This window comes from Mirounga angustirostris, unplaced genomic scaffold (genome assembly GCF_029215605.1).
Source record: "Mirounga angustirostris isolate CCGP_5_RB_7025 unplaced genomic scaffold, mMirAng1.0.hap1 SCAF_1, whole genome shotgun sequence".
NCBI lineage: Eukaryota > Metazoa > Chordata > Mammalia > Carnivora > Phocidae > Mirounga > Mirounga angustirostris.
The window spans coordinates 87,652,566-87,680,517 of NW_026991709.1; the positions used below are offsets into that span (position 1 = coordinate 87,652,566).

Consider the following 27,952-nt stretch of genomic DNA (forward strand, 5'->3'; position numbering starts at 1 on the left):
GTTAATGAACACTCAGATTTTTTTTAGCAAACAGAAGTCCACAAATTGGTGTTTTATGTTGCTACAAAAAAAAAAAAAATACAGCAAGTAAAAGGGGCAGTAAAATAATACTCTGGATTAATTTCTGAAAGAGTATCCAGTGGTTAAATATTACCAGAAGTCTTCTTGAAGTTGCTAATGTTCTCAGAGAAAATCCTTTGAAATTCCACATTTTAAGGTATTCCATGTTGCAGTAAAAATAAAGCAAGAATTATATATTAAGAATAAAACTTTGTGTGGTAGACTGCTGCTTATCATAGTAAGTCCTTTATAATTTTTTACTGTGTTCTTAGTTGTGCTTTGTGTATTTAGAAAGGTTTATACTTCACGGTGTATCCGTAGTGAAGTACAACGTTAAGCCACATCTCTGAAAATGTGAACACCAGTCCCTTTATTAAATTTGTAATTTCCTATTTACATTATGGTTTATAGGGGAAAATCAGGTTCAACTAATGACATTGACTTATGGCAGTTTTTCTAGAAATGCAACTTGCCATAAATTTAAGAACTGCCTATACCAGAGTTCTAAAGTTTGATCCTCTGACCACCTGCATCAGAATCACTTAGAGAACGGCGAGTGGGGCCCAGGAATCTGCATTTTACAAATGCCCCAGGTGATTCTTAGGCATAATAAAGTTTGAAAGGCACTGGTCCCTATTAGTTGTAGGACAATTAGAACTTGACAAGAAAGTTGACAACAGGTACAAGTAGCATGTTCACAAAATTCTTGAAAGAAAAATTATATTTAGTAGCTCTTCGAGATAAAGTAGAAAGCATGAAGTGTACATATTGAGATTTGGAGTGTGAGAATACCTCCTACTAAACATTAGGGAGGCGCCACTAAAAGAGGTGTATTTGTATTTATAGGCAGGATTTTGTAGGAATGATGAGGCATGTTTATATCATAAAGGATACCATGAGACATGCATTTGAAGTTACTTCCAGAAGTAGGAGATGGGAAAAAGTTTAGGAAATTGATAGTTTTGTGAGCTCAGACCAAGTTTCAGATAGAGCTCAGAATCTAGCCCATCTCAGCACTTGGTGACTTATTCCGAAAGTTGTTTCTTGGTTCTGATCTCTAACTATACATAAAAATGGCCATTTTTGCAAGTGATTTGATTTTGGAATCCAGTAATTCCTTTTCTGGGTGTATTTTGGTGTATTTTGGAGTACTGAATTGGTTTAGGAGCTAGGTAGGAAGAAAAGTAATCATGACAAAGAAAGTATTTGTGAAAAGACCTTCACAGGACTGGTTTTTAAAGACCACCACTAAGGAAAGTAAAATTTTTTCGTGCTTGTCTCATTATCTAAAACCTCTCACGGAGAAAGTCCAAAATACACCTTATGAAAGTTTGTTCTGTTTTGATAAATGTATAATTTAGAAATAATGTTTTCCAGTAAGAACTTCTAATATTTGTTCTCTGTAAACACTGTTTAATGTTGACTGGACTATGGTATCCATCTCCAGTGAGAATAAAACCCCTTAAATTGTTTTACATACTTTATACTATGAGATGACCATCCTATTATGATGACTATTATCAGCATTAGAAGATATTATATATTAAAAGCCCATCTCCTCTCCCCAGATTATATAACTTCTGATTTTTTTTTCTTCATCCATAAAACTTGTTGCTTGTTGAAAAGGGATTACATTGTGATATTCAGCCTCAAATGTTTTATAGGCTTCTGTTTGAAATAAGTCATCCTCCCCTACTCATTTAAGCTAATTAAGAGGAAAGTATATATTATTGTAAGATGTCTTTTTATTTTCTCAATTCTATCTCTTAACAAGTTACTTTGGTCATCACCATTTTGTACTTCAATGAACTAGACTTAGGCTTTCATAGTCAACAAAAATTTTCTAGGAAATAAAATTTTTTTCTCTTTTGAGAAAACTTGAAAATTGAGTGTATTTGACAGTGTAGTACCGTAAGTAATGGTTGACTTGATTATTCAGTATGTTCCATTTAATTAGCGTTCGCCCGAGGGCATTAATAATTTGATTGCCCTAATAACTCACATCAACCAACCATGTGCAGAATAAGCACTAAGGGGTACAGCTAAGTCATATGGAACAGAACTTGATACAGTGTTAATTTGAAAAGATTTAAGGTGGTTTGAACTTTTTTTTTTTTTTTCCCATTGCATTGAGTCTTCTCTAGTTATTCCTAGGTTTAGTGTATTTTTTCTAGAGAAATTGTACCAGCAATTATTTGTGAACTTGTGCCACCTTTTTTCTTGTTGCTTTGTGTAAGATGTAATTTTATTTTGCTTTAAATGTATATTCTGTTTGGGGGAGAATTCTTGATTCTAGATAAAACTGTCATCTATGATATGTTTAAAAGCTCAGCATTTCGGTGAATGGTGTACTTAGTATTGGATGCTGTGAAACAGTTGCATTTTATGATGGAAGACTAACTGGAAAATGCAGGAACCGTGTGTCCTTATTAATGAGCTATTTTCTAGATTGTGATTCTGAATGCTATCATTTTTTAAAATCCTCATGTTTTTAGAACTGATGTTCATCTTGCCATAGAGTCTTGGTTTATGAAAAGGTGATGATGTATATAAGCTTAAAGCATTTGGTTATGAAAGATCAGCTTGTCTCTCCCAACCCTCACCTCTCTCCACTGTTCACTAACTTTTTCAAGGGGATATTTCAGTCTCTCTGGATATAGGCCTTGCACTACTCCACTTTTTCTGAGAGGGTGCTTCCTTCAGATGTTCTATTATTTGTTTATAAGAGCATACACACTTAATTTAGAAATCTACACATATCGTAGTAGGCACAAACTAACCCGAATGTTTATGTATAACATTAAGGTTCTGATCCTGTAACACCAAAGAACCTATTTGTTGTTTTTGTTTTTGTTTTTTCATTTAAAGATTCGGTATTAACCCCTACAATGGGTAAGAAAATGTCAGCAATCAAATGACAGTGTAGTTTCTCTTGACTCAGATAAAGGTAACTGGGCTAGATAAACATTCCTTCCTCCTTATCCTCCTCCTGGTGCCCACTTATAAACAGACTTGAACAACGAACTGAATGGAGTCAGGTTAAACTGGCTCTCAGTGCCTCTAGCCATGAAGGCCTGGAATGAGGCGAGTTCAGGATTGGGTATGTCCACCTCTAGTCTTTCTTTTCATTTTTATGAGTAATTGGTTGGCTACAGAAATGCAGGTTAAATATACATACACTTTGCTTTGTAATCAAATAAAATATGCAGTAACATGGATTTCTCACATAGTTCTTGTACACATGACTAATTAACGATAAACAGCAAGTACTTGTCAAAAATAATGGTAAATTTTATACTTCCAAATCAGTTTTTCTCTTTTATAAGCTGAATGACTATTTTTTTGCTGATAGAGGAAAATTCCTATTTACACATTACTGCTGACATGCTTGTTAAAAGACAAATGTCGTTTAATAATTACCAAATAGAGAACTTGTTCAGTCTTACTAGTAATCTTCTTGCTTATTTTTTCCAGGAATAGCCAGCAATAATAAGGGCATAGGGAAACATAAATTGCTGATGGCACTATAGATTTGCATAATTTGGGGGCAAAGCAATTGTGTAATTATGAAAACATCCTTTAAAATGCCTATGTCCCCCTCAACTTTTGAGGGAATCCATCCTAAGGAGAAAAAAACATACATATCTGGCAAAAGCCTATACATGTAGGTATTTGAGGTGACATTCCTAAGTAGTAAACATTGAGAAAGTCTAAACTTTCCATCGATGGGATGAATAATTTACTAGTTGAGTACATTCATTCGCCAGATAGTATGATAGTAAACTTATTTCAGAAAATATAGTTCATGTAGAATGTTCATGGTTATATATATATTTTAAGGGCAAAATCAGCCCTTAAAAATATTAGGGCACAGAATTGTGTAGCCCAGTGTGTTATATTGTGATGGAGGAAAACAATGTGTAAAGAGAAAAAGGAAATACAAAAAAATTAACAGTTGCACTTGGGTTTAGTTTTGTAATTTTTTTTCCTTTTCCATGTTGTCCATTATTTTTTTTTTTTTTGTAAGTACTGGGTCTAAATCTTCAGCATGCAAGATCCCCTCTAGCATTTTTTCCCCATCCTTCTTTTCACCTTTTCTAAAATCTTTAAGCCTGTAAGTATGGAACTTTTTAGAATAAACAAAAATCTGCGTCTATAGGACACAGTTGGAAATGGATTTGGGGACAAGGGAGTTTGTGGTGATGGGAGCAGGGATATAATTTTCTGGCGTTTTGTTTTGTTTTGTTTTTTGTTTTGTTTTTGTTTTTACCTGAAGCTTAAATAGGATCTTGGATTATTAGATTTTCCTCCTGGACTGTGTCGTGGTAATAGTTAAGCTTTGTGTGTTGTTGCTGTTGTTCAGTCACCCTGTACCATAGCAGTGATGTTCAGGCCCATTTTCATGTTCCTGTAGTCTGTTTGCAAAGGAGAGTTGGCTTGCTCTGGAGGTCTAATACCTCTTTGAGAACACAACCCCTGTCATCCCAAGGGAACGCCTTCCCTGAAACAAGCAGTATGTAGAAAACAGTTGTTTTGTGATCTTGTTTCTTATGTGGGAACCATGCGTGGTGTCGTGGGCTCCTGAGTTACCACGCCTCCCTGGCCACTGCTTGTCTTTATTCCTGAGTTACTGTATACTGAACTTTCGTGGTTTTTAGCCTTAATTCCTTTCTGGAATCTCTTTTCTACCTCCCAAATCTTAATCACCCTAGCGAATTTGTAGAGTACTTGATTACATAGGTATTATTTATATCAGATTTGCTCTTACTCCTGGAAAGAAGGGATGCTATTTTAAGCAATCAAGCCAGTCTTTAACATCTCACAGATTTAGATGAATCTCTTTTGCCTTCTACTATGTAAATCAAAAGCTGCCCCTGAAAAACTATTTCCTGCACATGTATTTACAGATAAATGGAAATGTTTTTTGGCATAACCTGGTTCAAGTTTTAGTATGTTTTTTAGGGAAGAGTTAAGTCAGATGCTTTTATTTTTGGATTCATAGATTTTCTGATGTGCCAAAATACGTTATAGTAGAATTGCATTCTGATTTAACAAATGTTTATTGAGCATTAGTTAAATTAGGTAACATTCTAGGTTTCCAGAATGAAAAGATTTACTAGACATCACCTCTTTCTTCAAGTAGCCCAGTCTAGCATCATACACATACACACAAGGTAACCATTCAGTGTGGTAAATACCATACATATAACAAACTATAGATTAACATAGCAGAGAAAGATCCCCCTCTAGGGTAGTGAAAGAAGGGACTTGCCCTCCATTCAAATAGGAGGAAAGAACTTAGGAACACATAAGATACAAAAGCACGAGATAGCATAGCATATTCACGGTGCTACATATAATTGGCAATCACTTGAATTTAATGTGTAATGGGAAGAAGTGTAGGGGGCATGGAATTGGGGAGATGAGTCTGGAGAGATAAGTAGGGTCAGATTACAAAGGTAACTGTGTATCATACTTAGAAGTTTGGCCTTTATTAGGAAGGCCAAAGGGATCATTGAAAGTGCCCAACCCAAGTAAGGAGTGATGTGATTGGTTTTGTTTCACGGATAATGCCCTAGCTGTAGTGTGGCAAATGGACTGAGCTGGGGAAAGAGGAACTTAGGGTAGTAATTGTAGGCAATGGATGATGGGGACTAAACCAGGTTCTAGCAGAAAAGGAAAGCTGATGACAGAGACCAGAGAGGTAGGATTGATAGGATTTGGTGAATGGTGGAGCACTAGGGACCAAGGTAAAGTTAGGATGACTTTCAGGTGTAATGAAGTAAGGTCAAATTTCTAAGGAAAATGAAGTTTTAGGGAGGGGAATAAGAAAAGTAGTTGTGTTTTTGTTTGTTTTTTTTTTAAAGATTTTATTTATTTATTTTGACAGAGACACAGCGAGAGAAGGGAACACAACCAGAGGGAGAGGGAGAGGGAGAAGCAGGCTTCCCGTGGAGCAGGGAGCCCAATGCGGGACTCGATCCCAGGACCCTGGGATCATGACCTGAGCTGAAGGCAGAAGCTTAACGACTGAGCCACCCAGGCACCCCAAGAAAAGTAGTTTTGAATATAATGATTTTAAACTGCCATGTAATGCTATGACTAGAAATTTAAAAATTACAGTTGAATTCAACATTTATTGAAGCAGAGTGTTTTTAATTGTGGACCTTTTTTAGGGTGGACATTAGTGTGAAGTGTCCAGACAGTGCTAATAACCCTTTCAGAGTTGTTTTTTACTATTTGAGATGGATGTAAGCACCTGGGATAGCTTCTCTCCTGGTCTGGTAGAATAAATTTGGGATATACAACATGCCAGCCCCAAATCGACATTGTTCCGCCTGCAACTTTTAGGATATTCTTGGACATAAGCATGAACTCTAATTTAACGGGGTCTAAATGTGATGGTTTTGGTTATTTAAATTGTACTCATGCATTAGAGGGTACAGAAGTCCTGGACTTTGCTAAAATTTGTGAGTCTTACGAAAATCAAAACACTTGAAAAACGTTGCTAATAAGATGTCTTAATGTTTCACGCACTACTGACACCTCTTTTGAACACCCTGAGTTGAAACAGAACAGTGATGTCATCCTTCATTTTCTATCAGTAAACAGGAGCTCACTCTGTCTTAGCTTTATCCTTGACCATATTTTAACTTAATTGTTCAGTAGGAGCAACGGAATGTAGTGGTCACCTCCATGGTTTCTGAATGAATTTAAATCCTTATCCTCTTAAAGATAATGTGGTATATATACACAATGGAATATTACTCAGCCATAAAAAAATGAAGTCCTGCCATTTACAACACCATGGATGGAGCAAAATAAGTCAGCAAAAGACAAATACTGTATGATTTCACTCATATGTGGAATTTAAGAAACAAAACAGATGAACATAGGAAGGGAAGGAGACAAACCATGAAACAGACTCTTACGTATAGAGAACAAATGGAGGGTTACTGGAGGGGAGGTGGGTGGGGGGGTGGTGATGGGGACTAAGGAGCGCACTTGTGATGAGCACCGGCTGTTGTATGATGTTGAATCACTAAATTGTGCACCTAAAACTAATATTACACTGTGTGTTAACTAACTGGAATTTAGGGCGCCTGGGTGGCTCAGATGGTTGAGCATCTGCCTTCGGCTCAGGTCATGATCCCAGGGTCCTGGGATCGAGTCCCGCATCAGGCTCCCTGCTCCAAGGGAAGCCTGCTTCTCTCTCTGCTTCTCTCTCTCTCTCTCTCTCTCTGTCTCTCATGAATAAATAAATAGAATCTTAAAAAAAAGTTAAAAAAAAAACTAACTGGAATTTAAATAAAAACTTAAAAAAATAAATCCTTATCCTGTTAGTGGCTATTTTCCCATCTGTAAGCTCAGATTATAAAATAATAAAACTATATATGTGTGCATGGTGGAGACCCTCCATAAATGATATTGTCCATCTTGAAGTCTTTGTAAATCTCTAAGCCACTTGGCTGTTTAGCTTTTTTTTCCCCATTTATGACTTACTGCAAAATTTATTTAGGGAAGGGCATATAATTGAAAACAGGACTCTGCAGCCTCACTGCTTATGGATTTCACTGCCTTACCTTTTACCGTCTCTCCCCATCCTTCCCAGCCTTTATTAGCCTTCTACCCTGGCAATCTGGAATTTACTCATTTTCAAGTAGTTATGGGTTTCCTGATAGGGGCAATGCAGAATGATGCTCTTTTTCGTTGATATGTTTCTTAGTTTCATTACTATGTTTCTTAGAAATCTCTGTGAGCTCAGATTAAGCTGAAAACCATAAATGTGTTTAATAATGATTGTGCTTGTAGGCAAAATCATGAGTTAAAATCAAAGACTTAGAAGGAATGTCTTTACACTTCTCACTGTGGGTTGCAGGAGTGGAATGGCCAGGTGTTTCCAAGAGGGGAGGAAGGAGCCATGAGGAAAACCAGCTTAGGTGTACTTTGTCTACTGACTAAAATCTTTCCTAGCTTTGTGTGAGTCCATAGTACTTTATTCTAGACTGTTCATAAGTGCCACAGAACCCTAAATTAAGTGGAAGCACAAAATGCAACAAGACACAGAGTCAGCACTAAAAAACTAGGATAGACTGGGATAGTTATTACATGGGTTAAATCCATTTAAGACACAAGTAAGCCCATATTCATTTAGTTTACTTAGCATGAAAGTTTCTTAACATTCGTATTATATATATAATGTGATTGAATTGTTTAAAATACATTAATGACAGTTACTATTTAATGATAAGCTCTGGTGGATGTTTTAGTAAAGAGAATAAGTGCACATGCATTTATCATTTTACTAGAATTTAATCTTTGAGTTTAGACTTAACTTTTATAAAAAGCGAGACCGACATAGATTTTTATTACATATTTTGGGTTTAAGTATTTCGAATTAAAACTAAAGAATTGCTGATAGAAACTGGTGATTTACTTGCTAGCTTTCATTTAGATGGGTTATCACTAGGTGGCAAAGAATTATTAAATTTTTTTTTTTTGCATTTAACTCATACATACAGTGAGATTTAAGCATAAAAATTTTCATGTTTTATAACTCTAGTTTGCTTTTTATTTCCTAAGTTAAAAAAAACCCTGCAAAATATTGGATTTATACTGTGTTTGACAGAAATATCAAATGTCACCTTAATTTATCTTGGCCTAAATTATCTTTAGTGAAGCAATCGACTCACATGATTTCCAAAGACTACCCCCCCCATCCCACTGCCCCGGCCTAGCTTTAAAGTTCAGTGCTATTCTTTGAGGATAGTTATGTGCCATGGCTAAATTTTATATGTACTAGAGATTTTATATCATACTTTATGTAATTAAAGTGAAAAGGAAAATATGTAAAAGTTAATATGTTTGGATTTTGGTATTTCTTTTGTTTAAAAACATATTTAACCTTAGCTAACAGTCTGGGATTCCAGATGGATGGATTGCAATTTTGAAAGATTACAGAGGTCTTTCATTTGTGTCCTATAGCATGTTGCCACTAGGAGAATAAATTCTTACACCTTTTCTTCTACTTTTAGGATTTTCTCATTCAGCGTTTACCTTTGGTATAGAAAGCCATATCAGTCAGTCTAACATCAATGGTGCCCTTGTCCCACCTGCTGCATTGATTTCGATCATCCAGAAAGGTCTACAGTATGTAGAGGCAGAAGTTAGTATTAATGAGGTAAGGAAAATTTATTTCAAATACTCTTACTCTTTAATTTGTCCTTAAATCTGCTGTCTTGTTTGTTCATTCATTATCTGATTTCAGCTTCACCAGGTTAACAAAATTGAAGGGTGGTGTTCCTTATGTCACAGGTTGAACAGGCAAGGCCTGTTGACTCCGAACTATAAGAACCATTAGTTCTAGTTTATTTCCCTTTCTTTGGTTTTATAAGTAAATAAGAAGAAATAATTTTCTTTAAAACAACAACATTGTGCTGTGAAATGCTGAGACCACAATTGACGGTCTGAAAATTTAAAAAACTTCGGGTTATTTGGTTATACCTGATTTTGGAAGGCAGTTTATAATTGAAGCCAACTCTTGATACTTTTGCCTATCTAATAAGGTCCATATATAGGTAGTTTAATTCAGGTGTCGGCCAACTATGACCCATGAGTCAAATCCTGCCTGCTTGCCTGGAACACAGCCACACTCATTCACTTATATATTGTTTTGGCTACTTTGGTGCTACAATGGCAGAATTGAATAATTGTGACAGAGACCTTATGTTCTGCAAAGCCTAAGATAATTTACTGTTTGTCCTTTCAAAGAAAAAGTTTGCAAACCCTGGTCTAGCTAAAAAATTTCATATATGGTCAGGAATTATAACATGTGGGGCTCTTTATGTTATTTTCATTTCACAGATTAACATGGCTCCCCTTTCCTTTTGCAAGTATTTTTAAAACAAGCATCCGTGGTTTTATTTATTATTTATTACTATAAATATAGTATACTAATTCTGGCTTCATTATTTAGTTTCCTCCTCTTCAAAACGGAAAAATCCACTAATATTGTGTCCTCGTTGACGTTTAGTACTTTCTGTCCCAGCGTATCTTTTACTGCAGAGGGTGAGAAACAGTTTCCATCAGTGGCCAGAACTAGTCTCATGGTATCTGAAAAATAAATGTCTTATAGATTTAATATAGTACTCTACAATGTATCTGTTGGTATTAATATTTTTAAGTTACTTAAAATAAATTCTCCTACTCCTCAGATACTCCTTACATTTGACAACTCAGAAAGATGTGCCATGTTTTTGTAACTCAGAGCACCCATCACCCCACTGTAGTATCTACCAGCTTACGTGAATTGGGCCTTACACATGCATATTCCTAGCTCATTTGCCCAGTTTCTATTTCTGACTTGTTCTATCTCCTTGTGCCTGCTGGAGAACTTTTTATTAATTGTGAGCTTCCTAATATCAATGAGAGGAGCTTTGGAAAATTACGGCAACTCCATAAAATTAAAGAGCACAGTCTCAAGAGTTATGATGGTACTTCTCAAATGGTAGTGTGCCCTAGAGAGCTTGTTAAGACATGGATTCCTGAGCCCTTCAGATATTTCGATTCTGTAGGTTTGACTCTCCATTTATAACAAGCTACCAGATGTGATGGTAGTGCTGTTGGTCCTCGCTCAGGTCACACTAGGAATAGTGTCAGGAGATCTCCGTTGCCATTGACTGGCTGTGTGACTTCTGCAAGTCTTTAAACCTGATTGTGCTTCCATCTCACCATTAGTAAAATGAGATGATTATATGGCAGAATATCTGACGCCTGTTTCTTGTTTTAATACTTGAATCAAATCACAAGAAATTTTTGAGTCCAACAAAGCTATTTTAAAAGTTTTTAGTTGTAAAGAAGTGTTTATTCTAATGTGGCACCAAGTCTCCTACCATTGTATGAACTCTTTCATAATAGTCATTACTTTTCCTGGACAGAATTTTGGAATCTAACGAATAACTTTTTATCACCTGGATCTGCATTTTATTATTCCTTTCAGTATTTCGGCTTTCTCTGTGCAATATTTCACAGTATGAACTAGATGAGGAGGAGGAAAATTTAAACAGCTCTTTGCGTTGCTTCACCCTAAATGTCTTCTCTTTCATGTTTCTTTTCTCAAAATGTTCCACGTCCAGGATGGTACCTTGTTTGATGGTCGGCCGATAGAGTCTCTGTCCCTGATAGACGCCGTAATGCCTGATGTAGTACAGACAAGACAGCAAGCTTACAGGGATAAGCTCGCACAGCAGCAAGCAGCGGCTGCTGCCACCTCCACAGCCGCCACAAACCAACAGGGGTCTGCAAAAAATGGAGAAAACACAGCCAATGGGGAGGAGAATGGAGCACATACTATAGCAAGTGAGCGGAAAGAATTTCTAAAAATTCCTTTGCAGCAAAAGTAATTTTGCTTCATGTGGATGTCTCATCTTCCAGACTGAAGTAACATCATCTGTTTCATTTATGCCAACTTGTTTCCCTAACTTGTATCACAATTCAGATTCTTACTTCTGAAGCTCCAAGAAGCTAGATTTACTTTCATGGATTTTATTTTCTTCTTTACATATTTAGAAACCATTTTCTACTGTTAGATAAATTTTGTTGTTTGCATTTGATTTCTAAAGAAAATTTGTAATACTAGTCATTAACACAGTAACGCTCTGACATGGAGATACAAAGGCAGCTCTCATGTTACATGAATGATATCAGCAGCCCCTACTGGCAGAAACTCAGTGTTGACATGGATTATATTTAATTCAGACCACTTTATCATTTTAGCCTTGTTTGGCTCTAACCTTTTTGCAAGTCTTTTTCACCGCCTCCCCACCACCCCAAACACATACTCATGTACATCTTTTAAAAATTATAGGGTCATACTTAACTAAGGATGGGAATTTATTTCTCATGTACAGTTATTTTCACCATTACCTGATATAGGTGCGGAAAAAAAAAGTTAGACTTTTATATTTTAAGGCAGGTATTCGCTGATTAAGAATTATTCCCCCCCCCCCCCAAGGATGTTGTAATATTACTTACCTAACTGGCATTTTCCACTTGTTTCTCATGACACAGATAATCATACTGATATGATGGAAGTGGATGGGGATGTTGAAATCCCTCCTAATAAAGCAGTTGTGTTACGGGGCCATGAATCTGAAGTTTTCATCTGTGCCTGGAACCCCGTTAGTGATCTCTTGGCATCGGGGTATGTTTCTCAAAGTGAAACTAAAATGTATTTAAAAAATATCGTACTGAACTATTGCACATTTTATAAAAGCATTACTTATGTTTTCATGTTTTTGTTGCTTTGTGGTCCTTTTGCCTCTGTAAATCTTTATTCATAACATAATCTTAGAAATTATTTTTTAAGATTTATTTATTTGAGAGAGAGAACGAGCGAGCACAAGTCAGGGGGCTGCGGGAAGGGGGGAGAATCTCAAGCAGACTCCCTGCTGAGTGTGGAGCCTGACGCAGGGCTTGATCTCACGACCCATGAGATCATGACCTGAGCCAAAATCAAAAGTTGGTCACTTAACCAGCTGCGCCACCCAGGTGCTCCCATAGTCTCAGAAGTTTTAATTAAACTTACTTCTTCAGAAAAGTGCCTAGGGTCCCCAAAGTGGAGACTAAGGAAAATAATTGGAAATGGAAATCCCTGAGAGTCTAGTTTTTATTTGCCTTATTAATAAGAGCATATCAATATGTTACTTTGATTCTGGGATACTTGAGAATATCCTGAGGACTTAAAATATGTTGCATACTTTATAGGTCTGGAGACTCAACAGCAAGAATATGGAACCTTAGTGAAAATAGCACCAGTGGCTCCACACAGTTAGTACTTAGACATTGTATACGAGAAGGAGGGCAAGATGTCCCAAGCAACAAGGATGTGACATCCCTAGATTGGAATGTGAGTATCACTGTATTATCCACGGTGAATCTAGTTCCTAATCTTCATAACCTCTCTGAACCGCAGACTAAAACAGGGGTTGTCCATTTGCTGAGATGCTTTTGAATTTCACTCATAAGAACAACAAACTAGGACTCGCCATCCTCAAATGTGTTAAAAACAGCGACTGGCCTTCCAGTAGTCAGACCTCCGTCCAGCTAGCAGCTCTTCGGTTTATCTTGCAGCGGAACCTTTGTCCAGCTGGTGGTCGCCCACTCTGTGCTTCGTCCTCAGCTGTAAAGTACAACTGTGGTAATGGTGCCTGCTTAAGGGAGGTAATAGGTGAAAATCAACAGCAGGCACATATGAAGTCCTTAACGACTAAGCCCTTTGCTAGGGGGTTAGGAGAAATCTCCATAATAAAAGCATGTTCTTGTTTTTCTCATTTTGTATGGACTGATGAGAACTTCACTGCTGACTGCCTGGTAGGGACTGTTAGTCTAGGTTACTTCCAAGCTCTATTCTAGCTGGAGGAATCTTGCAGCTCTCGGGTGCTGTGTCATTCCACATCTTCCAGAGATCACTTCACTGCTCTGACTGACCAGAAAGTTTGAGCTCCTCATCCGTAAAGCTTCACCCTTTCAGTTTCACGTACGTGATAAGCAGCTTGGTTTGTGTCCATTCCCATGATTAATTTGTGGAAAATTCGCATTTTGAAAGTTCTTATATCTTTTCCTTTATTCCATGTGGCCTTTTTTTCCTTCCTTGTGACTTTGCATCCATTTTTTACCTGCTCTCTCAAGTGTAAGAAGCATCTTAGACAACTTCAGCGTCTTGAGCATTTCATGGGACTCACCATTCTTTCCTCAGCAAATGAACACTCTTTTCCTCCTTTGGCCTCTATTCGACAACTTTTGTGCGGCTTTCCAAAGGATCTTCCAAGTCTCATTCCAGCGAAAGAGAGCTGTCTTTAAAAACGGTATCTCTAGCTAAATTTCTCAGTGTCTATGAAATTCTTCCAAAACAAATAGCTAGGGTTTTGTTTTTGTTTTTGTTTTTGTTTTGTTTTGTTTTTAGTGTTCCCTTATAAGATTTCCAGCAATGTATTTACTCTTTCCCTCCTATGAAGATAGCAGTTACCAAAATGAGAAAAAGGTTTAGCATGCCACGGTATTGTTTGGTTGTAGGGTCAGGACTAAGAATTATCTTTTCAATATATGGGACCTTATTATATCTTAAGTCAGAGGCCTTACCACCTTGATATGCTATTTGGCTCAGAGACCTGTGAGTTAACTTAATGAAATTTACAGGTTACACTGAATAGGATAGTTAACAAATGTTTGTTGAGCTTGGTGATTCTCAACTCCAAGTTACAGTTTTCAGAAGTGTGGACTTTTCAAACATATATTATTCATTATGAACTTGAATCCAAAGGGGAAAACATTATCCTTGATTAATGGTTCTTTTAAGACATTTGGGGTCCAGTAGTTTAAAGGAAACTTTCCATTGTGCAGAGTCTGGAAATTAGCTTTTGCTGTTTGTTTCAGCGCGGCTCCTTCTTCCTCAGATAGAACCAGATTTTGTCAGGACTGAGTCTACAACCCTCATTACCATACCAGCATCTGCTTTTCACTTACCTGCCCAGCTGAGTGGCTTGAGAGGTCTGAAAAAGGGCAATCTTGTTTCCAATTCCCTTTCCAAAAAGCATCACAAAAGCACTGAGTAAGGCAGGATTTCATTCTGTGTCTTCAGTAGTGTTTACTAATCCCAGCAATAGTGTGTTTAATGCACTCTGTAACTTGCACTTCCGTAGATCTGTCCTTCTGTTGTACCGTTCATCAAGGCCAGGCACAGCAAGGGAATATAAGATTAGAGAAATTGGTATGGATTTCTCCTCGCGGTAAAGTAGTTCCAGGCAATTGTACTCACTTCATTAACTATAAAGTCAGCCTACACTCTTTTCTGGCTTCTTTTTTTTTTTTCCCCCTCCTAATTGGTAAGGATTTCATATTGAGAAAGAATTAACAAAGGAAAGAAACACTCAATGATATTTAAGTATCTGATCATCTGAAACGGCAATATTGTTTGGCTCATACACAATATAAGCTTCATTTAGACAGTAAAAGATTTAGAGGGAGGACCATATAAAATCTTCTAATCATAACAAAATGTTTTAGCCATTTTTGCTTTTTTTTTTTTTTTTTAAAGATTTTATTTATTTGAGAGAGAGGATGAGAGGAGAGAGAGAGCACATGAGAGGGGGGAGGGTCAGAGGGAGAAGCAGACTCCCTGCTGAGCAGGGAGCCCGATGCAGGACTCGATCCCGGGACTCCAGGATCATGACCTGAGCCGAAGGCAGTCGCTTAACCAACTGAGCCACCCAGGCGCCCCAGCCATTTTTGCTTTTGACTCTATTAAATTCATTTTAAGATTGTGATTTTGGTGTCCTTCCTAGTCTACCCCCCTTCTCCCATCTCGAGTCATGTGCATCTGTGAGAATACCGTAGACCTTAGCATGCGTAAGGGTGGTGTTGGTCCTGCTCCAGAGTAGTTCGTGCCATTCTTGAGATTTGGATATAAGGTTCCCACACTGACTAGATGCTGGTTAAATACTAGCTTCACAGCAGTGAAGGGTCTTTTGTAGGTCGTTGGTAGCATTCCCAAATTTTGAAGCAGAGAATGTCAAGATCTACTCTTCCTAGGGTTTAAACGTGGAAATAGTCAAATAACAATTAAATGCCCTTTCTGGATTATATAATTGAAGGAAGTGTGTTTCTCTGACAGAGTGAAGGTACACTTCTAGCAACTGGTTCATACGATGGATTTGCCAGAATATGGACTAAAGATGGTAAATGAAGTATTTTTCTTTTTATATGTTGTTATTGATCTAAGTTATAAAGCTTGAAGTAATTTTCATGTTTTTCTTTTTGAATATTAGGTAACCTTGCTAGCACCTTGGGACAGCATAAGGGCCCTATATTTGCATTAAAGTGGAATAAGAAAGGAAATTTCATCCTAAGTGCTGGAGTGGACAAGGTAAAAGAACGTTAAACTAGGTTTTACAAAGGTTAGTGTGTTACAGAGTATACCTGGAATTCGTGTTTTCTCCTGCCGCTCCTGTAAACAGTAAAGCATCTGTTACGGGAAATTCAAGTATGGATTCACGACGACAGTGGGAATGCTCTTAGGTTTTCTGTCAGCTCCTTCGCCAGTTTACTCATCAGAATGCCATTGATCTTTTATCTTTGTGACCACTCATCTTTGCTGGAACAGCGGATGTCATACCTCCCATACTCTGCTTTCTTTCCCTAGTTTCTAGTTTACCTCAGCCATGAAAATGGCTCCGGAGTGATTCCTTGAGAAATCTTAGAGGCAGTCTGTTAGCTGAACTCCTGGTGCTTAATTGAAAATGTAAAAAATGCAGGGTCATTGAAGCTTTTTCCACCTAACTAGGCCGGGAAATATGGAAAGGTTGAAAATACGGCCTTTTGTTTTCTTAGGTCATCCCCTCTACCATACCCCCCAAAATGAATACAGGTCTAAGATGATTTCAGTCCAGCAAAGGATATGCTCAGTACGCTTGTTAACTGAGTCAGTTGTCAGAAATGAAAGTAGAGAAGAAAAAAAAGGAAGAAAAATAAAGGAGGCCAGGAATAGGAGGGAAACGTCCTATTACTAACCTCTGCCACTGTATAATACTTTACATCCCCAAAGTTATAAAACTAGTGATGGGAGAGTATTTAAAGGAACTATGAATATATCCATTCAGATTTATGTGTCATACTTGGGTATAATATACAAGACATTGTTTTAAATATTGTCAAAATTCAAGCTGCCCATATGTGTAAATGTGAGCTTTTAAAAATCTTAATATTGAAAATTGGTTAATGACTTTATTAACCAAGAATTTGCCTCCTAATAGCTAAAAAAAAATTTGCATTAAATACATTATTGCAGTTGAGTTTCTTAAGCAATGTAATATAATGTCTGGTGGTTTGTAGACAACTAATAATTACTTGAAGTAAGTTGACTGATGAAAAATCAGGGAAAAATGAAACTACTTAATAGTCATTTTCCCCCTCAGAATGGAGTATACCCTCGTTGTACTATTGGGGATAAAGTCAATGTTTAAAGTAAAATTCAGTCTGACATTTCCTATTGCTTTAACATAGTTAGGCATCTAATTTATGCACCTATGATGAGCTTCTTTTAACCTCTTAATACAATTTTTCTTTTCTTTTCAATCTCAGACTACGATTATTTGGGATGCACATACCGGTGAAGCCAAGCAACAGTTTCCCTTTCATTCGGGTAAATCTTCACAATTTACATGAGAACTGGTGCTTCTGTTTTTCTAATTAAACTTTTAAAAGCATGTAATTCATTTAAAATCTTGAAATATCAAATATCGGTCTTGTTACTAATCCTTTGAGGAGTTGATGTTCCATGACTTTCAGATTGTTAATTGTCAGGGGATCATCAAACGTTTTCTGTGAAATGTACCATTAAAAAATCATTTGCAGCCTAGTGCAATTAGGTTGGTATTATCTAATGGTAGGAACATAGATCTTTGAATCAGGAGGTCTAAGTTTGAATGGCAATTCCACCCCACTTAACAAGCTTTAAGACTGAGCAAGTCATTTAACCTTTCTGAGCCTCATTTTCTCTATAAATGAAGGATAAATAATTATACCTATTTGTTAGGTAAAACTAATGTATATAATACAACTTTATAAACTCATACAAATTTAGGTGTTATTTCTCATTTTGGACTCCTGTTTCTACATCAGTCCTCCTGTGCACATGAACTTAAAAAAATAGGCTTTCCCAGCATTGTTGGAACTTTGGTACTTTAAATGGATTTCTCTTTTAAAAAATAATTTGATACTTAAATACAATAATTCTGCCCCCCTCCCAGTAGTGTGCTCCTTTATCCTTGATACAGAGCCATGCATGCACTACACAACCTGATGGGTAGAGACAGCTGGATTTTAGTACCTGCTCTCTTCTCAGGCTGTTCTCAGGGAGTTTCCTGTTGATCATTATTAAACTAGAACAAGATGCCTAATAACTGCAGTTGACCCTTGAACAACACAGGTTTGAACTGTGCAGGTCCACTTACATATGTGGCTTTTTTTTTTTCAATAAATACAACTGCAATACTGTAAATTTATTTTCTTTTTTATTATTTTCTGTAGCTTTATTATATGAATACAGTATAAAATTCATATACCATACAAAATATGTGTTAATCGAGTGTTTCTGTTCATGGTAAGGCTTTCAGTCTACAATAAGCTATTACTAGTTAAGTTTTGGGGGAATCAGAGGTTCAGTGCGGGATTTCAGCTGCATGTGAGAGGGCCTAACCCCTGTGCTGCTCAGGAGTCAGCTAAGTTAGAACAGTAGGACTACTTGATTTCACTGCTTCTTCAAAGATTTTGTTACAGTCGGGAAGAGTTTTGATTTGAAAGCTGACTAAATTTAACTGGTTATTTTCAAATTTTTGGTAACATCCTTTTTCACAAATAGCCAGTGGCACAGCATCACCTTTAAAATTGAAGCAACTTCTGACATTCTGGCTTTTTGTCTTTTTCAATTAATGTGAATAAACAAGCCAAATAAGGTACAAGATGACTACTGTGTAGTATCTGGGTAACGTAATTGTGCAAGCATCTTGTTAAACAGTTCAGCTTGATTAAGGCTTACCACATTAATAAGCATTTACACATTAGCTGACCTGTTTTACTTCCACCTTTGTTTCTAGTCCTTACCCATATAGATTTCTCTTAGGCCTCTGGCTCTTCCACCCAAAAGTTTCTCCTAACTGCTAGGAGTAATGCAAATTCGAAATAAGTTAGCTATATAACGGAAACCACCTTTGTGTAAGAGATGGTGCTCTTTGTATACATGATCCCATTTAGTCCTGACTACAACCTGATGAGGTCGGTGGTATTGAAGTCATTTTACAAGTAAATAAGCTTTTTTTTCACCTAGGATATTCTTTCTTGCCATGCTTTTTGTTTTTTTAAAACAGCTTTATTGAAGTATAATTGTCATAAAATGGGCTATACCTGTTTAAATTGTACAAATTGATATGTTTTGACATGTATATACCATCAAAACTATCACCACACTGCAGACAACAAATACACCTGCTAGCTTCAGAAGTTTCCTCCTGCCCCTTTGTGATCTCTCCCCTTCATCCCTAGACAGCCACCCATGGTCTTCCACACCAGAAATTAGTTTACATTATGTAAATGGAATCATACTTTTTTGGTCTGGCTTCTTTCACTCTGAGAAATAATTTAGCATTTGCTTCAATTGTTGAGTAGTATTTCATTGTGTGGATACACCACAGTTTGTTTATCCATTTACCTGTTAAAGCAAATTTGGGTTGTTTCCATTTTGGGGGGCTATTATAAATAAAACTGCTATCAATATTCATGTATAAGTCTTTGCGTGGACTTGTACTTTCATTTCTCCCGTGCAAATGTCTGAGAATAGAATAGCTAGATTACATGGGAGGTATATGTTTAACTTGTTAATAAACTGCCGAGCTGTTTTTCCAAAGCTTACATTTTCCATACTGATGGACATTTTCAGCAACAGTGGATATTCTAGTCCCTCCACGTCCTTGCCAGCACTTGATAAGTGGTCAGTGTCATTAACTGGAGCCACTCTAATAAGTGGGTATTAATATCCCATTGTGGTTTAATTTGCATTTCCTAATAACCAGTGACGTTAGAGCATCCTGTCACGTGCTGTAGATTTTACTTGGTGAAATATCGGATCAGATCTTTGGATCTTTAATTTACTGTTTTCTTCTGTTCTTTATGTATTCCGGATACAAGTTAATCAGGTATTTACAAATGCTGTCTTATAGTCTCTGGCTCGTCTTTGCATTGTTTTAACAGTATCCCTCTGTGTCAACTCTATTTCAAAGAAAACAAAACAAAACAACAATATCCCTCGAAGATCAGGAGTTATTAATGTTGATGAGTTCCATAAATTATTTATTTGTTCTTTTATGTATCATGCTTTCAGTGTCAATCTAATTTGCTCTTGTTTTCTATTTGCTTAATGTGGAAGTTGAGGTCACTGATTTGAGACCTTTCTGCTTTTCTAATATGGATATTTAGTGCTATAAATTTACTCTAATTACTACTAAGTGACATGTCTCTGTGCGTAGCTCTCTAGCTCTCTCTTTTCCTGTAATCTGTCTTATAAATTCCAGCTGCCTTAGTCTCCCTAGATTCTTAGCTTTGTCTCTTCATTCAGGAAATTTATTGATCTCTGCCTAGAGATTCCTCTTCCCTATGCCAAGACCTGGACTTTTTTCCCCCCAGATTGTAAGCTTGGGCAGTTGTAAAAGGTCACATTGATGGTTGGTTCCCATTTTCTCAGGAACCGCTGTCTTTTATTGCCTGGTGTCTACTGTCTTGAATTATTATCTCATATATTTTGTAAGTTTTCTTGTTTTTTTTTTCGGCAGGAGGTAAATTTGGTCCCTACTACTTCCATCTTGACCAGAAATGGAAGTCTACCATGCTTTTTAAATTACTATATTTTAATTGCTGTGCTAAATTGTCTCCCGTATACACTCTTGCATAAAGCATAAATCATGATTACAGATGAGTTACAATAAGTGGCCATTTCATACCCATTTGTATGTCTAGAAGAAGTAATGTTCATGAGGATATGGAGAAATTAGGCCCTATACTTCGTTAGTAGGTTTGTAAAATGGTACAGTCACTCACTGTGGAAAAACAGTAGGACAGGTCCTCAAAAAGCTAACCATAGAATTACCATATTATGATCCAGCAATTCTACACGTAGGTATACATCCCAAAGACTGGAAAGCAGGGACTTGAACAGATTCTTGTCAGTGTTCATAGCAGCATTATCCACAGTGGCCAAAAGGGGGAAACAGCCCAGTGTCCATCAATGGACAAATGGATAAACAAAATGTGGTCTACACGTACAGTGGATTATTATCCAGCCATGAAGAGGAATGAAGTTCTGACACATGCTGCAACATTAGTGAACCTTATATTCATAATGCTAAGTGAAATAAAGCAGACACAAAGGGACAAATAAATAGTATAATTTTACTTATTAACTATCTAGAACAGGCACATTCGTAGAGACAAAGTAAAGATTAGAGGTTCTCAGGAGTGGGGGCTTGGAAATGGGGAGTTATTGCTTAATGGCTGCAGAGTTTCTGTTGGGGGTGATGAAAAAGTGTGAAAATAGTGATGGTTGCATAATTAATACCACTGATTGTACACTTAATAAAATGACATTTTATGTTATATATGACCACAGTATTTAAAAATTAATAATAAAATATGTCCAAACCCATTGAAGTGTACACTTTAAATGGACGAATTTTATAGTATGTGATTTATATTTCAGTAAAGTGGTTTCCAAAAAAATGCAGATGGGTAATAAATGTCTTTCTCTCCTTACTGCATAGGTTCGGTTCATTTGTTACCTTTTTAAATTATGAAGGATGGAGGGGGTAACAAAAATATATCAAAAATAGTAGGACACAAAAATTTTAATCTTAGCTCCAAGATTTTAAAAGATTGTGTAACCCTAGGCAAATTAACTTTTTTTAGTCTTTTTTTATCGTGTATAAAATGAGATCAGTAATAGCGAACACACCTCTTACATATCACTTACATAAAAGTGCATTTTGTTGTGAGATGTATTTCTTTTTCTTTTTTTTTTTTTAGGTTTATTTATTAAGTAATCTCTACACCCATCTTGGGGCTTGAACTCAGAACCCCAAGATCAAGAGTCTTGTACTCTTCCAACTGAGCCAGCCCATAGAGATGTATTTCTTTCCTAAAGAATTTGCATCACCTAGACTCTTTTTATTTTAGGAGTAAGCACAAAGTAAGGACGCAGGTATTCTTAGATTACACCAATTTTGTAACCCTTGTATTTTATGAGCCAGGTGTATCACAAAGCATAAATCATACAACTCATGTTGCAGCATTCCCCAGCTTCCCCCAGTTAGCTTTACTTGGTCCTACGGTTTTGTTTTGTTCTGAACCTAATGGTGTATTTGTTTGAATGCCACTTCTCACTTTCTCAGCCTCCCATCTCCTGTTTTGCAGACAGCTCTGCATCACATTAACATCCTGATGCATCATGACAGATTCTTGGCATTCTTTGTAGCATTTTATTATACTTTCAATTGTTTTCTAAGTATATTAGATTTTTCAGGCTTTTTCCCCCACCACCTAACACTAGAACCATTTATTTATCAAAGAAACATTTTATTAAAATTATTTTTGGAATGATATCTTATGTAATAGTATTTAATGTCAAAATGAAAGTGTAGTAGGTATTGAGTCAGATTCCAGGCACAAAAACAGAATCTAAACCAGGTTGTCCAAGAAGGGGAACTTAGTACAAGGAAACAGTTGCAGAGGTGTTGAAAGAATGAAAACCAGAGGACTCTCAGGTACCCCGGAGTGTAGGAACTGCAGAAAACCTAAGACTATAGAGAAGGCAGGATCCCTCTTGCCAGTGGGAATTAGAAGGGGAGAAACAAGAACTGCCTGGCAAGAACAGGCACCTTGGAGTAACTGTTGCCACTGCCAGACACCCAGCCTTAAAAGAGAGAGGAGAGCAAAATTGCCTGTCTTCTCTGTTTCTCTTGACCTTGGGCTCTCGACAGTGTCTCCCACTGTATGAATCCATCTGGAAACCAGTAGGCCCAGGAACCTGGGATATGTAATTTGCAGGAGTCCACCCACTGTGTGTAGAGCATAGCAAGACAGAGTGTGGTAAGGAATGGCCCTGAGAACAAGCAGACAATGAACAGGACAGTCATCGACATGCATCTAAGATGATGCGATGTGTACACACAGCAGTAGAGTTCATACATAATGCTCATCAGAGTTGGCCTGTGCTTTTGTTTACTGGCTGATTTAAGTTGGATACTCCCAGAAGCAGACCTGGAGCCAAGTATTTGAGTGACGTGATTTATTAAGGAAACACTCTCAGGAGAAACAAGTGAGGAATTGTAGGGATTAGGATGGAGAAGAGGGCCCAGCCTCAACCTGATCCAGGCAGGGCTTTGGAGTGTTTATTACACGTTGGAGTTTTTCTCATCTTGAACCACACGCTAGATTTTTGAATCTCCCCCTCTTTCCCCCAAACCCAGCTACATACCACCAGCCATTGGGTACTAGCCATTTTTGGCTGGGGTTGGGGGGGTGGGTGGTGGTGTTGGAGACAGCAGCAGAACAAGGCAATTCTCTGAAGAAGTTTACCCTGGGAGCCCTTATCACCAAAACACTCAGAAACTGGGAATCCGTCACAGAGCACAGGTAAAGAGGGTCTGCAAAGGAGGGAGCGTGCAGACACCTCTGAAGGCCTGTTGCCTACGAAGGTAGTAGAATACAGCCTGCTCCTCACTCTGCTCGCTTGGCTTATCAGTCTAACGGTGCTCAGAATACCTATTTGTAATATGCTCAGTGTGAAAACAGCCAGTTACTATGATGGATACATAACAATGAGGAAGTGGTTTGTTTTTTCTTTCCCATACACACAAGTTCTGACCTCCTTCATTAAATGCTTTATATCTCTAATAATGGGAATATACAGCTTCACTTTAACTTCTTGTCTCCCCCTTGTCTCTTAGTGTTTGCTCTGAATGCTAACCTTGTTCTGCAGAGGGCCAGAACGTCCATTTTTCGGCTTGATAAGCTGCAGGATCTCTGTTGGAGCCAGTTTGGTCTGCCCTTGCAGTGCAAAGCAGCCATGATACGTGGCCGAATGAACTTGTCTAGGTTTTAATGAAATTTTATTATAAGGACACTAAAATCTGAGTTTTGTATGATGTTCACGTTCATAGGTCTTCTTTTGATCCTGTGTTGTCTTTTGATCCTCGCCCCCAGCCAAATGAAACGCAAAAACTACCCTTGGCTAATGGGCCATCGTGTCCACACTGCTCTAAATCCGGTGCTGTGTGCTCTGTTGCCTAACCCAGTTACTTGCTGCCACTGCGTTAATCTGCATTACTAATTAGAGAGCCTTTGCACCGTGCGGCAGGGGGAGATGAAAAGACAGACTCTCCAGTCATACCAGAGCTAAAGTAACTATTAATAGCCAGCTTTTGGGTGTCTAAGGTTTTAAATTCAGTGACGTAGGTTTTAAGTGATATTTGACAAGAATCAGAAGAAAATGTATTTGTGATCATCTGCAATATTCCACTTATCAGATGGGTGGATTGGAAATTATTCAGCGTAACATTTGTCTAACTTGTCATTTACAAAGTCCTTTTCACACGCACCATCTCGCTTGATCTTCACAGTATCCTTGTGTATTAAGCTTAAAGGTTTTATCCCCTTTTTTTTAGATGAGGAAAATAGCATGAGAGGTTAAATGACTTGCTTGGGGCCCAGTGGTTAGGGAGTGGCAGAACCAAGCTCCCTTGTCCATTGAACACTCAAGAGAATTTTAGAAATAAAAGGAAGTATAACATCACTTTTAAAGGTTTACAAATGCGATACCAAGAATGCAGTGCTAGTCATTCATAGAGGAAGCTCTCAGGAAGCCTAGTCACCTGCGTTACTTTCTGTTAGGCTGTGTCTCACATAGAGACAACTGAACGGAAATTTAATATTTGTGATACTTAGATGCCTTCATTTTTAAAAATTCTAAAAATTATAAAGTAAAATGCTTAAGTTCCTGTTACCACACTTAACGTCCGAGCATGGTTTAAAACTAAAGCTCCTAGCTTTCAGTACGTGTGGAATGAATGCAAACCTAGCCCTTTTTCCTTTTCAGCACCAGCACTGGATGTTGATTGGCAGAGCAACAACACCTTTGCTTCTTGTAGTACAGATATGTGCATTCATGTCTGTAAACTAGGACAAGACAGACCTATTAAAACATTCCAGGGACACACGGTGAGTAGCCTTCCCCCCTCTTTTAAAGTGGTTATGATGAATAAGTAATACTACAGAGTGGTTTGGAAGTATGTATGTTTAAGATCCAAAGAGCAATCCAGTCTATAAAATGAAAATGTGAATATTTACTGTTATTTTTAGAATGAAGTAAATGCTATCAAATGGGACCCAACTGGCAATCTTCTGGCCTCCTGTTCTGATGACATGACTTTGAAGGTAATTCGAATAGTGGGGAGACATGCAGTGGAGGTGTCACCAAGAATGGCTGCTCTGGCCATTTTTAGATCATTTAGAATGTCTCTTATAGTTCCTTGAATGCTTAAACCTGGGTCAGGATTTAACTCTACTTTTTAATAGTGAATCATTGTTTTTTATATTTTATTTTGTAAAGTATTTCAAGTGTTTAAATACAGCAAATAAATTCTACTTAAAAGAGTGTTTGATAGGAATTGTGGTGCTAAGAAACCTGCTGTCTTAACTTGTCTTCACTTCTAGAAGGTCATATACTGGTGCAATTAAAGTTTATTTGCACATGTAAAAATTTGACTAATAAGTAACAGATCTTTGTAGCATTCGTGGATTTTGCTGAAATTCTGTGAATTGTATAAATTTGATTTTGTGGTGTGAATGTATATCATCCTTGCTGGGAAGCTGATCTTATAGCAGAGAATGCTTAGTTGGTGAGTGAGCCTTGCTGACATCCCAGCATCAGCAGCTCGACATGGGTTTATGTTTTTCTTGTCAGTGTGACTAAAAGCAAAGCTAACACCTTGCACCTGTGCACATCACATTTAGAGAAAAAAAGCATTTTGAGGTAAAGAACAACCTAATACAAATCTCCAGTATTAATGAAGCTTTGAGCCCTTTCCTGCAACATAGTAACTCCTGAAAATAATTTTATCCTTGACTCTGCAATGCCCACGACTGCGGATGTGGTGACCCTTAAGATGCAGGAATCATGAGGGAAAACTGCTTTTCCTCCTGTGAACAGACTAAATGTAATCTTGGTAACCTGGTGAGGTTTTTCCCTTAAATACCTGCTGGGTTTTTAGTCATTCAGTTTTCTCAAGCCTGGGCTCCCTTGCAGACATTGCTAGTAAAAAGGCTTTTCTTAATGCTTTTGTCTGAGTTTACTTTGCATGCACGTGCATTGCACTCATAAAATGAAAGCCTTGTGGAACAGAGTATGGCACGTATGTGGAGTTGAAAGGCCAGTGGCTGGGGAGTCTACTGAGCAGTTAGAGAAGTTTGGATTAGAAAGTGTTAGCTTTTTGTCCTAACAATAATGAAAGGTCAGAGTTTTAAAGGAGAAACGAGATGGGTCGATATTGTGTAGTGGAGCCAAATTCTGAGAACAAGGAACAGGAGTCAGAAGATCATGCAAAACCTGAACAGTGATTTGAGCCAGGCAGGTGGAGGTGCTGGGTGGGCCTGGTGCTCCAAGAAGAACTCTACCCTTGGCATAAACATTTGGGACTTCTCTGCAGGTGGATGGTCATTCAGAGCCACAGACTTGGGTGAAGTTGTATAGGGAGAAAGGACAGAGTAAGGAATGAGGGGAACCTTAGAAATAGAAAGTCTTAAGAACTTAACTCCCAATAATTACCAGCTCAAGAGGAACAAGCTTCCAAAAGGAAACTGAGGAGGAATGACCCAAAGGGAGGGAGAGTGTTCAGAGAAGAATGTTTCAAGGGAGGGTGATGGATAGGAGTGGTTAACAGTGGCAGTGCTATTGAAAGGTCAAATGAAGTAAGTTTTGAAACATATTTTGGGGGCTTATTTACATGGAATTAGAAATGTCTAGGATCCAAAAACATTATGGGTTTGCTGCATTATCTCTTATTAGGTACATTGCAGACATGTGAAACACACCTAATTTTTGTGAGCTCTTTTTGTTGTTGTTGGCAGTTGGGTTTTTATGTGTGTTTGTGTTTGGCAAGATTTACTCCCATGTCTTTATTGAATGATTTTGCCAGAAGTACTCTCAGTGTAGGTTTCTTTACCTCTGTACACATAGGTTTTCAACTCAAGCAAAGCTAATTATTCTCTACTCATCATTTTAACCTTATTGCTTTGTTATTTTTCATGGTTCTGTATGAGTCATTTTCTAAACTTCTATTATGGTAACAAAACTTAACATGAGATCTTTTTAATCAGGCTTTTAAGTGTACGGCACAGTATTGTTATCTATGGGCACAATATTGTAGATTTGTAGAGCTGAAATTTGTCATTTAGCTGGTCCCCCTCTGCTCTTCCCCTCAGCCTCTGGCAGCTACCATTCTTTTCTTGGCTTCTGTGAATTTGACTCTTCTAGATACCGCATATAAATGGAACCATGCAGTATTTGTCCTTAAGTTCAGGAATTCCTTTTTTTTAAGGCTGAATGATAAATACTCCATTGTATATAATACCACATTTTCTTTATCCATTCATCCATTGATGGACACTTGGGTTGTTTCCATATCTTAACTTTTGTGACTAATGCTGCAATGAACAGGGAGTGCAAATACATTTTTAAGACCCTGATTTCAGTTCTTTTGGATAAATACGCAGAGGTGGGATTGCTGGATAATATGAAAGTTCTGTTTTTATTTTTTTGAATATCCTCCCTACTGTTTTTCATAGCACCTATCATTTTGCATTCCCACCAACAATGTACTACAAGTGGTCTAATTTCTCCACGTCCTTGTCAACATTTATTGTCTTTTTTATTTTATAATAAAATCCTAATAGATGTGAAATGATATCTGTAGTTTTTATTTGCATTTACCTTATGACTAGTGACATTGAGCATCTTTTCATATACCCGTTGGCCATTTGTATATCTTCTTAGAAGAAGGGTCTGTTCAAGTCATTTGCCCATTTTTAAATTGGATTATTAGGGTTTTTGCTATTGAGTTGTAGGAGTTCCTCATATATTTTCAAAATTAACCTTTTATTTATAGATACATGGTTTGCATATTTTTTCTCCCATTCTGTCATTTGTCTCTTTATTGTTCCCTTTGCTGTGCAGAGGCTTTTTAATTTTATATAGTCCCATTTGGCTTTTTGGTTTTGTTTTTGTTGCCTGTGTTTT

The 27,952-nt window shown here is 37.4% G+C and overlaps 1 protein-coding gene across 11 annotated transcripts in view; it reads left to right on the forward strand.

The window, feature by feature from the left end:
• The window catches only part of TBL1XR1 (TBL1X/Y related 1), a 175,549-nt gene that overhangs the window by 137,244 nt on the left and 10,353 nt on the right, over positions 1-27,952 (forward strand). For all 11 annotated transcript variants that reach the window (XM_064585199.1, XM_064585208.1, XM_064585194.1 and 8 more), the window contains 9 exons: positions 9,096-9,241; positions 11,196-11,418; positions 12,130-12,262; positions 12,826-12,967; positions 15,731-15,794; positions 15,885-15,982; positions 17,197-17,257; positions 24,755-24,876; positions 25,018-25,092. In XM_064585199.1, the coding sequence (XP_064441269.1) occupies positions 9,096-9,241; positions 11,196-11,418; positions 12,130-12,262; positions 12,826-12,967; positions 15,731-15,794; positions 15,885-15,982; positions 17,197-17,257; positions 24,755-24,876; positions 25,018-25,092 (1,064 nt within the window). The remainder of the gene's footprint in view (positions 1-9,095; positions 9,242-11,195; positions 11,419-12,129; positions 12,263-12,825; positions 12,968-15,730; positions 15,795-15,884; positions 15,983-17,196; positions 17,258-24,754; positions 24,877-25,017; positions 25,093-27,952) is intronic.